General features: G+C 62.5%; 3 protein-coding genes across 3 annotated transcripts in view; 1 reads left to right on the top strand and 2 right to left on the bottom strand.

Moving 5' to 3' along the window:
- Aes (amino-terminal enhancer of split) overlaps positions 1-4,079 on the bottom strand; it is a 30,525-nt gene extending 26,446 nt beyond the window's left edge. The window contains exons 1-3 of the mRNA XM_013022636.1: positions 3,904-4,079; positions 3,674-3,751; positions 215-277 (exon numbers count right to left, since the gene is read on the bottom strand). Coding sequence (XP_012878090.1) covers positions 215-277; positions 3,674-3,751; positions 3,904-4,079 — 317 coding nt within the window. The remainder of the gene's footprint in view (positions 1-214; positions 278-3,673; positions 3,752-3,903) is intronic.
- The window catches only part of LOC105990410 (transducin-like enhancer protein 2), a 128,188-nt gene that overhangs the window by 65,603 nt on the left and 52,227 nt on the right, over positions 1-10,358 (bottom strand). The gene's annotated exons all lie outside the window — the stretch shown is intronic.
- The window catches only part of Gna11 (guanine nucleotide binding protein (G protein), alpha 11 (Gq class)), a 7,579-nt gene continuing 4,654 nt past the window's right edge, over positions 7,434-10,358 (top strand). Inside the window, exons 1-3 of the mRNA XM_013022635.1 lie at positions 7,434-7,441; positions 8,506-8,654; positions 8,976-9,160. Coding sequence (XP_012878089.1) covers positions 7,434-7,441; positions 8,506-8,654; positions 8,976-9,160 — 342 coding nt within the window. The remainder of the gene's footprint in view (positions 7,442-8,505; positions 8,655-8,975; positions 9,161-10,358) is intronic.

Genomic DNA, 10,358 nt, shown 5'->3' with positions numbered 1-10,358 from the left:
AGCTGGGCGGGCTGGGGTTGGTTGGGCCTCCGGCCCTCCCGTGTAGGCTCCCGCTGCCCCAGGCACACCTGGTGCCCAAGTCCGGCCACCTAGGCCCAGATGGCAGAGTGTTGTCACCCCAAATAAGGGCCCAAATGAGAGCGGGGAGGAATGGCCCTTGGCAGGGGTTTACAAAACAGAAGCTGTGTCCCTGTCACCCAGCGTCTGCACAGACCTCCGGGAGCTGCAGAGCAGGGGCAGGTGGAGGGCAGGGGCTGTCTTGGAGGGGTTGAGGGGCCTGCGGAAAGGCGGCTGGGGGCAGTGGGGTTCAGGACACAGGCACTGAGATAAGAGGGTCTGCTGACAGCATCCAGGGTAGGGCCGATGTCAGAGACACTGGTGACTGAATATGCTAGCAGAAGACCCAGGGCTTTGGGCTGAGTCTTGAGGTTCTGGGGCAGAGGACGTGGGTGCGGAGAGGCTGGGGCAGAAGGTGTTGGGTGAAGAGGGGTTTGGTATAGAGGCGTTGGGGGCAGAGGGGGCTGAGGCAGACATGGAAGCAGGCACTGGAACTGGCCTTGACGTGCTCACGGGCTGGTCAGTGTCCTAAGGCAGCATTTGTGGCTCCCAGACACTGGCCTTGGTGGCAAAGCTTTCCTGGTACTTTTTCCCCCAAGTGGGTGTGATTTCTCCCAAGGGCTCTGGGTGTCCCCTCAGGAGGAGAGGGTGGACAGATTGGAACGGTGGCTCCACAGTTGGTGGCTGGCATGGACTGGCTTCTGCCCAGAGGAGGAGACTCTCTGTGTGGAAATGCTGGTAATGCTGAGCACTGTGGCACGTGCCTGTAATTCCCTCTACTCAGGAGGCTGAGATCTGAGCTTCGCAGGTCCAGCCAGCCCCAGCAGATAAATCCGAGAAACTCTTAATCTTCTGTTAACCAGCAAAAGTCGAAAGAGGTGCTGTGGCTGAAATAGTAGAGGGCCAGCCTTGAGTAATAAAGCCAAGTAGAGTGTGAGGCCCTGAGTTCAAGTCCCAGTTCCCAGTAACCTGGATTGTGCAGATGCCTAGAGCTGTTTGGAGTGATCTTTGGGTCTCCTGTCCTACACCTGGGCTTGAGGTTGACTTGACTCAAGTTTTGCAGTGGGGCTGGGCCGGTCCCCAGCCCGGCAGTGCGGAGTGGAGGCCCAGCTGCTGCCTGTAGTCCCTCCCAGTTTCAGGGAGTGGTGTCGGTGCGTGGCGGGTGGGTAGGAGAGGGAGGACAGGTGCAAATGCCGAGGTGGAGGCCTGAGGCCCCGGGTGTGCTGGGTGCTGGGAGGGCTTCACAGAGGAGCTGGTGTTGGCCGGGCCCCTTGGACAACCCCACATGGGACCCTCTGTCCCACGTTGAGGGCTTTGTCCAGGGCCTTGATGTGGGGGGAGGACGCGGGGGGGGGCTGGGGCTCATCACTGAGTCCCGGCTCTGTACCATCCCCACCTGTGGGAATCGTGCCATGTTAGATGCCAGCTAGAGAAAGCACTGTCCTGTGTGGCAAGCAAATCGGGGGGGGGCTGAGGGCTCCTGGGGGCCACAGCCACTGCTCCCACAAATGTGTAGCCAGGCTCTGGTATTTTGAGGACAGACCGTGTGGTCTCTTTGGTTAGGGTGGGGTTTGCCTTTCCTCTGGAACAAGCCCCCCCTTCCCCTTCGCGTGGGAGCGCCCCTCTGCTGCCACTGCTCCCATTTGGGTGGCAGAGTGGACATGGGGGGCAGGGCCTCACCTGGGCTCCCAGGGACCGCCTTCACCCCTGGGTCTGCCACCAGCTAGGACAGGGCCTCGTCCCCTGCCCTGCCTGGGCACGGTTTCCCTAGCTGCTGGGGGGGGTCATTCTCTCTGGGGGTGTCCTGGGCTCTGCAGTGACGCCCCATAGACAGTGGTCCTTGTAGGGTCTCTGCTCTGCTCCCATGCCATGTGGGGAGCCCCACTCCCCACAGAGGCGGCCTAGTGTTGGCGGGCGCAGCGCGGCGCCCTGTGGGGCTGTTGCAGGGTCTTCGGGGTTGGTCTCTCGTTGGTCCCAGGCTGGTCTCCTCGGTGCCTGTCGGTGGCAGCCATCAGCAGCCGTGGGCTGGGAGGGACGTGGACTGCGTGGCTAGTGGATGTGTCCTTCCAGCCTCCCCTCCCGCCACTGCCGTCGCTGGGGTCCCGCAGGCGCCCGGGGCAGGGGTGGGGTGGGGGGGGAGAGGCTTCCTGTCACTCGATAGCCTGGCCACCTAGGAGACTGTTGCGATCGGTGCCCAGGTTTCTGGCTGGAGAAAGGCGAGGCCTTGCTGGGAATGCCTGTTCCCGAGGCCTGGCGCGCACGCAGGGCTGAGCCGGCTGCTGGCGGCTTTCTAAATAAAGCAGGGTGGTCAGTCCGCGAGGCTTCCTGTCCCCTGTGCTGCTGGCTGGGCAGCCCGAGCCGGATCTGCCCCGGGGGCGGCTGGAGGGCTGGGTGTGCCTCCCGTGCCCTACCGGGAAGGAGGCGGGCAGTGGCCACCTCCTGCCTGCCAGGGTCTCCGCGGTCCCGAACCCCCTCCCCATACCCCCCCCCCCCGTCTCCACAGAGGGAGACCCCATAGGGATCTCTGAGCTGTGCCCCATGTATGCTAAATCACTAACCCCCCGTCAGGGCGTGGTCCTGGAGGCCGCCCAGGGACCTGTGAGCTCCAGGCCGGAGCTTTTAACATCCGTTGTGCCCTCAGTTTCCCTGCCTGTCCCTGAGGGACCCAGCCCCTGTAGGCATCCCCTGGGAAAAGTCAGCTTGCATGGTGAAGGGCTCGGGGCGCAGGCAGCACCTGAGCTGTGTGCCCACAGGTCACCCAGAGCGCCCCTGTGGCCATTCCCGTGGCCCGCCGGCTGCCCCGTGCCCCAGCTGGCTGCCAAGGGAGGAAGGGCCCGCCTCCCGCCAGCGGCCGTCACATGCGGAGTTGAGAGGTGGGGCCGGCTGGCGGGACGGAAGCCCTGCCGGCCCTGGGATGCGGCCCTGGGATGCGGCCGGTGCCGGTGCCGGCAGGTGGCCCCAGGGGAGACAGCAGGGTGGCAGTTGGCCCCCCCGAGTCCCCAGAGGGGCACTCATGTTCCTGTGAATGGGGACAGTGAGGTGCCAGGGTGTCCTAGAGCAGGGCGCTGTGAGGGTGGGCGCTGACTGAGCTCTGAGCAGTGACTGGTGGGTCCTTCCTCCCAGCTCCCCCCCCTTGACCCCTGCCCTCCTGGCAGCCACCACTCCTGCCCTGGGGTGACTAGAGCCGTTGAACCTGTCACCTAGGCCAGGCTGCGTCCCCTGCCCAGACCCCACCCTGGCCTCCTCACAACCCCCAATGCCCAGCCTCCCCGCCAGGGGGGGACCCGCACTGCCACAGCCAGCTGTGTGCTTGCAGGTGCCTCAGTTTCCCCAGGCCCAGGCGCGGTTGAGAGTACAGGGAGCACCCTGGCAATGCTGTTGTTGGGGGTCACTCACTGTGGCCTTCCTGCACCCCCGGTGCTGCGAAGGGTATTTCACAGAGCGCTTGCGAAGGGCTTCTCTCCTTGGCACCGTGGTTGCTGCCTCCCCCCTCCCCCCAATTCCTTGTGAGGAGAGCCCTGCTGGTGACAGCCACACAGGTCCCCGCCGCCGCTGCTGACAGCGTGGTCACATGGGACACGCAGCTGCGTGAGCCCCGCAGGCCGTGACTGCTCACAGGCCGGCGGGGTCCGGGGCGGTCCCCTGTGTCCTGCAGCCTGCAAGCTCCTGTGTCCCCGTCTGACGGATGCCCGGCCTGCAGCGGGCACGGCAGAGGGAGAGCCTGTGTCCCCACTGCAGGCTTGCACAGCACGGGGGCACAGGTGCCCCCCGCAGAGAGACTCGTGTCGCTGCTGAGCCTGGCGTCCTGCGTGCAGCGGGCTCTGCCCAGGTACTTCCTGCCGTCACTGCCGGGCCAGGGTGGCAGGACGGGAGCGCGTGGTCTGGAGATGAGACGCAGGTCCCCATCCCATGACCACCAGCCCTCTTGGGGTCCCCACGCCGGTGGCATGGCTGGCCTGGCGAGGGTGCAGGCCCGCGCGGGGAGGAGCTGGCTGCAGGACGAGCTCTGTCCTGTGCGCCATGCCCCCTGGCCATGGAGGGAGGGCGGGCTGACCAGGTGGGACCCGGTGGAGGCCCGGTGGGGAGCGGGCGTCTTCCTGCTCTACTTCCCCCATCTCTGGCGAGCCTCCGTGGTGGCATCTGGGCAGGCAGGGCTCTGTCCTCATCCTCGGGTGTCTGTGTCTTAGGTGAGGTGTGGCCCCAAAGACGCTCATGCTGGAGACGTGGTCCTCAGCTTGGCACTGTGGGGAAGGCTAGAACCTTTAAGCCAGGAGGCCTGAAGGGAGGTCGGGTCATCAGGGCATGTCCTTTCTCCTGGTGCTGTTTGACCTCAGCGCCTCTTTCTTGCTAGGCAGTGGCTCTGACAGTGAGCCACGCCTCCAGGCCTTCTTGCTCAGTTTTTCAGCCTAGGGTCTTGCACTTATTTACACCCTGTTTGGCGTGGGCCTTGTCTTCCTTCTACACTATCTATGCCCAGCTTTTTATTGGTAGAGATGGGGTCTCCTGGACTTTTTGCCCAGGCTGGTGTAGAACCAGTTTTCCTGATCTCTGCCTGAGTAGTTGAGTTTGTAGGCATGAAGTACCCTGCCCAGCTTCCAGCGTCTTTTGTGTCCCAGCCTTGAGGAAACAGGTTTGCATCCTCTGCTCTTGCTGTGGCGAGCTGTCCTCACCAGAGAGGCCTGTGAGACTGGACTCTCCACAGCCCATCTCCTCTAGGTTGATGGTTTCAGGAGCTCATTCAGCAGCAGGCGGGGATGCCAAGCCCACCTGGCCCTGGCTGGGTGGTGCTCCCACCAGGCTTGCCTGGCTTGGGGGCTTCGTAGAGGGAGAAGGCTAGGGTGGGGTCCGGAAGGGTGAGGGGTGGGTGTCTGATGGGCTGGCCACGCCCCCTGGGGTTGGTCTGCCCAGCCCCACTGGAATCTGACCTGTGGCCATCAGCATCCCTACCCTGAGATACCTGGGAAGGGTGGCAGCCCAACACCGGCTCCTGGCAGACTCTGTCACCCCATGGAGATAAGATTGTGCCTTGAGTCCAGAGGCCATCTGTTACCCACCTGTGATGATCACGTCTGTGGCCTACAGGCCACAAGGTGCTCCTGAGGGCAGCAGCTGGTGCCACCTGGCTTCTCGCTTCCCAGGAGGGTGTGAAGGGACAAGGAGATTGACGGCCTAGCACACTCTCTTGTGTTCAGGTCAGCACTTAGCACTCTGTGAATCTCAAGAGGGCTGCTTTCCCTCTCTGTCTCAGTTTCCCCAACTCTCAAACAGAACTCTCAGGGGTAGCACCTCTCAGGGTTCTGGAGATGAAGTGGAGTTGGGGTGGAAACAACACGAGCTGGACTGTGGCTGTGCCCATTTGACCAGTGTCTTCAGCCACAGGAGGGTCTCCCATGGGGCCCATGGCATCAGGGCGCCTCACCTGACCCTGACCAGAGATGGCACACCTGTCCTGACAGCCACAACCACTGGTGGTCAGGCTGGGACCTTGCAGCTAGGACATGGCTGCCGACCCCCACTGTGACACAACATCCATGTTCTACTCCCAGATATGGCCCCTGTGTGGGCCAGCATTGTGTCCACTCATCTAAACGTCCATTCGTACATACATACATACATCTACCTACCTGCCTGTCCACCTGTCCATCCATCCATTTACCCATCCATCCATCCATACACACATACATTTATCTACCCACCCATCCACCCACCTGTTCATCCACCTACCTACCTATCCATCCATCCACCCATCCATTCATCTGTCTATCAATCTATCCACCCATTCATTCCTCTATCCACCCACCCATCTACCTGCCTATCCATCCATTCATACATCCATGCATCTATCCACCTGTCCACCCACCTATCTGTTCATCCACCTACCCATCCATCCATTCATCTGTCCATCAATTTGTCATTCATTCATCATTCCACCAACCCATCCACCTGCCCATCCATCCATCCATCTACCCACCCATCTATCCATATATCCACCCATCCACCCATTTGTTCATCTACCCATCTATCTACTTATCCATCTATCTATTCATCTGCCCATCCAGTCATTTATCCATCCATATATATATATATATACACACACACACATCTACCCACCCATCCATCCATCTGTTCATCCACCTACCCATTCATCCATCCATCCATTCATCTCATCTATCCATCCACCCACCCACCACCCATCTATCCTCCCTCCCACATATCGGCTGGGTGTGGCTTTGTCAGGCAGCCTGGCTCCTCATTTCTTCCTTTGTATATTAGTGGCAGCATAGACTCTGGCCGCCCTTGGTGGTCGTAGTGACTGAGTGTGCCAACTGACCTGTAGGCTGTCTCTGCCCTGCAGGTGGGGTGGCTGGCATGGTGGTGGCCCCGGGGGGAAGGAAGCAGCTGTTCTGGCTTGTCGTGCTGGCTGGTCCCAGAGATGTTTGCAGCCCTGTCCATGCAGGGGCTGGGGTCTGAGTGGACCCCTCCATCCCGGGAGCATCCTGGGGGCGGGGAGCAGTGTGGCTGTGGGAGGGCGAAGGTTTACTCAGCGCTGGGGAGTGTAGAGGACAGGGCTGTGGGCTGCCGTGTCCGCCCACCGTGCCCCACACTCCCAGGTGGGGGCCACAGGGCACGGGAAGAGGAGTCTCAGCCTGGGAGAGTGGTGGCCGCAGGCATCCTCCGTGTTCCTGCTTCCCTGGCCCGCCTCCCGCCTTCCTCCTCTGCTGAGAACCAGGGGAGGTGGCATCCGCACTGACCCCAGCCCTGGCCTCCTGCGCCCCATGGTGTCTGCAGCCCCTCAGGCCTCTCCATCCATACCCCACCCCTGCACGGCCTGGCGCAGGGGCTGGGGCTTTCCTTGCACTCCATCTGGGGCTGTCGTGTTTGTCACCAGCAGCCCTTCCCCTGTGGGAGTGCCACCAGGCTGGCTCTACTTTTACTTCTTGAAGCTGTGGGGCCTGAAGCTGAGGGCCGCGGTAGTGCTTGTGACCGTGGGTGTCGTGTCCTCCGTGGCGGGTGCTGACTTGGCCAGGACTGGGGTGCTGGGTGATAGGTCGCAGTAGTCCCCACCATGTCACAGGGAGCCTGAGAGGCGGTCTTGCCAGTGCCACCTGAGCTGTGCCCTGGGTCCTGGCCCTAGCTGTCTTGTGGTGGATGAGCGCCTGGCTGGGTGACCAGTGGCCGTGGCTTCTCTCCTGGCCTTGGTGCTCAGTCAGGGCTGCTCCCCTGGAAGGCCACTCATCTGTGGAGGGGTGACCACCTCTGCTGGCGCCCTGTGTGGCCTGGTCCCAGGGGAATGGGGCAGTGGGCCACGCTGTCCCCAGGAGCACTCCCCTGGCTTCCGGTGGGGGCTGCTGGTGGCTGTCACGGCGGCTGTCAGCATGGACAGGTGAGCTGGGGGTGGGGCACTGGGCCAGCCCTGGCCAGGGAGCTCATGGGGCGGCAGTCGTGGGGCTTGGCACAGGTTGCTCCTCTCGCCTCGGGCACCGAAAAGTCCCTTTCCACCTGGGCGTGGGCCTGGTGGGCACTGTCCATTTGCTGCTTTAAGTTCTGTCAACTTCAGAAGGGACAAAGGCTGTGAAGAGGTCCCAGAGGAGCAGACACAGCGTCCCTAGACTGTTCCGTGCTGTTGGGCACCCCCAGTTTCCCTGCCTGTCAGCCAGCACTGTTGGCCCCCTGAAGGCTTGGGGTCCCCAATTCTGCCTTTCAGCTGTCCAATGTGTGCCGGTGTGTGTGCACCTGTCTGTAAGTGGGTGTGTGTGCGCGTGCACTTGTCGGGGTGCTTGCCCTTGCCCCACGGTTCCCCAGGCCCCGCAGGCCGGCCGCTGTTAGCTCCTTAGGGAAGAGTGTGCGTGGCAGCCACATGCACCGTGCATTCGCTCCCCGTGCCCGGCCGAGCACCCCGCCTTTCTGCTTTGTACTTGCAGCTCTTGTGGCCAGGGGACCTTGGGCTTCGCCTGGCCTCCCCCTCCCAACAAGGCCGGCCCTGGGCTGGGCGCTGGCGCAGTGTCCTCTCCCGCCTGCTCTTCACCACCGCATCCACATGGCGGGGTGCCTTTTTGTAAGAGTTTGTTTCCTCTGTTCCCAAGGACCCCGGGTGGTGTCTGGGAGGTGTGGCTGCGGGGGGGTGGGGCGCCCTGGCCTGCTCATGGAGGGGACGCCTCAGCAGGTTATTCCAGGGTTCCCTGGGCTCCAGCCCAAGCAGAGATGTGTGGGTGCTTCCCCCCAGCCAGCGTGAGGGCAGGGGACAGGGGGCAAGCTGTGGGGCGCTGGTGTGAGGCCCCATGTGGCAGCTGCCATGGGGTTCATCCTGAGGCTGGGTTCGGTGGTCCAGTCCTGGTTGTGCAGCAGGGGGACCCTTTGCCCAGGCAGGGCAGCAGGAGGCTCCGTGTTCATCCTTGGCAGGTAGCCACCTCCCCCTGGTGGCTGTAGGGTTGGGCCTCATGCCCACAGAGGGGCGCAGCCAGGATGTGGATGTGGCCACAATGGACAGCCACGCGCCGGAGGGCGGCTGAGCCTGCGGGTGACAGCAGCAGAGGCCCCGCCCCGTGGAGCGGGCATCATGGCTGTGTCAAGGAAGATGCCCGCGACGCCATTGCCTGGTGCCGTGCGAGCGTCCCGCGCTGCCCGTTAAACTGCACGGCCTTTTGACACAGAAATCAAACTCTGGGCCCCAGCAGCCGTGGAGGCCACAGAGGCGGCACCTGGGGTGTGGCGTGGGTGAAAACGCGTTGTGGTTTTTCCCCAGTGGTCCGGAAGGGACAGTAAACCAGCTTGCTAGGTCGCCCGGTGTGGTGAGCAGGCACACCGCACCTGCCCACACAGCCCTGGGGCAGGCTGGCGGGTCATGGCAGCCGTGACACCAGTCCTGGGCCCTGTGGCTGACCCTTCCCCTCTCCTTCTGGCCCCCCCCCCAACCACAGGCACAGGCGAGAGCGGGAAGAGCACGTTCATCAAGCAGATGCGCATCATCCACGGGGCGGGCTACTCCGAGGAGGACAAGCGGGGCTTCACCAAGCTGGTCTACCAGAACATCTTCACCGCCATGCAGGCCATGATCCGTGCCATGGAGACACTGAAGATCCTCTACAAGTATGAGCAGAACAAGGTGTGTCTTGCTGGAGAGGACTGGGCGGGGCGAGGGTGAGGCTGGGTGGGGGGCGGGGCTGGGGCGGGGACTGGCCAGCGCTGGGCCCCTGCTTAGGTCTAAGTGTAGTCCTATGGCATGGAGGACAGGCATGGACTAGAGTCTGGGAAGGCCAGATTGCCCTGGTGGTCTGGACACTGCCCAGCTGAGCCCTATAACTTCCGTTCCAAATAGCTTTTAGCACCCTCCTTCGGGATGGCCGCTGAGGCCAAACGAGGATGCCTGCCTGCGCCTCTCAGGAGCGGGCAGTGAGCCCACGGAGCCCCCAGATTTTCACAGGTCATCCGTTAAAGACCACCCCGGTGGTCTTTATTTGCAGAATTATTCAGCCATCACTGTGAACATATTTCCAGAACACTCTATCACCCTCAAGGGAAGCCTGCCCATTCCCTGCCTCTGGCCCCCAGTCCACCTCCTCTCTGTGTGGATCCGCCTGTTCTGGACGTTTCCTTTCCGCAGAGCCACACATTGCCGGGGCCTGAGTGCGGTGGCAGCCACAGGCACGTGCCAACCCCGTCCTGTTCCTGGCTGTGTGGTGCTCCAGCAGGGGGAGCACTGTGCCTGTCAGTCCCCTGCGGCCTCGGCTGCTCCACCGTGTGGCTTCTGTGTCTGTCTGTTCAGTTCTTGAGTGGAGTTGCCAGGTCCTCTGGCTGCCTCACCGCCTCACAGCTGCCCTGTTCTGTGAGCGTGGCTGGCCTCAGCCGGCGCTCAGGCCCTGCTGCACCCCGCAGCCCTGGGGGTGTTGACTTGCTTCTGAGGAGCCTGCGATTCACCCAGAACTTTGCAGACCTGTCTCAGTGTGCCGGGCCTTGTTTACTGTGGTGCCGAGATGGTCTTCTTAGCCAGAAAAACACATAACACTGAGCTGCAGCCTGCCCCTTGCCAGACACACACACAACACTGAGCTGCAGCCTGCCTCTTGCCAGACACACACACAACACTGAGCTGCAGCCTGCCCCTTGCCAGACACACACACACTGAGCTGCAACCTGCCCCTTGCCAGACACACACACAACACTGAGCTGCAGCCTGCCCCTTGCCAGACAAACACACAGCACTGAGCTGCAACCTGCCCCTTGCCAGACAAACACACAGCACTGAGCTGCAGCCTGCCCCTTGCCAGACAAACACACAGCACTGAGCTGCAGCCTGCCCCTTG

The sequence above is a fragment of the Dipodomys ordii genome, unplaced genomic scaffold (assembly GCF_000151885.1).
Source record: "Dipodomys ordii isolate 6190 unplaced genomic scaffold, Dord_2.0 Scaffold64, whole genome shotgun sequence".
Lineage (NCBI taxonomy): Eukaryota > Metazoa > Chordata > Mammalia > Rodentia > Heteromyidae > Dipodomys > Dipodomys ordii.
Note: the sequence above shows the minus strand (reverse complement) of the source record. Positions and strands in the feature narration are given on the sequence as shown.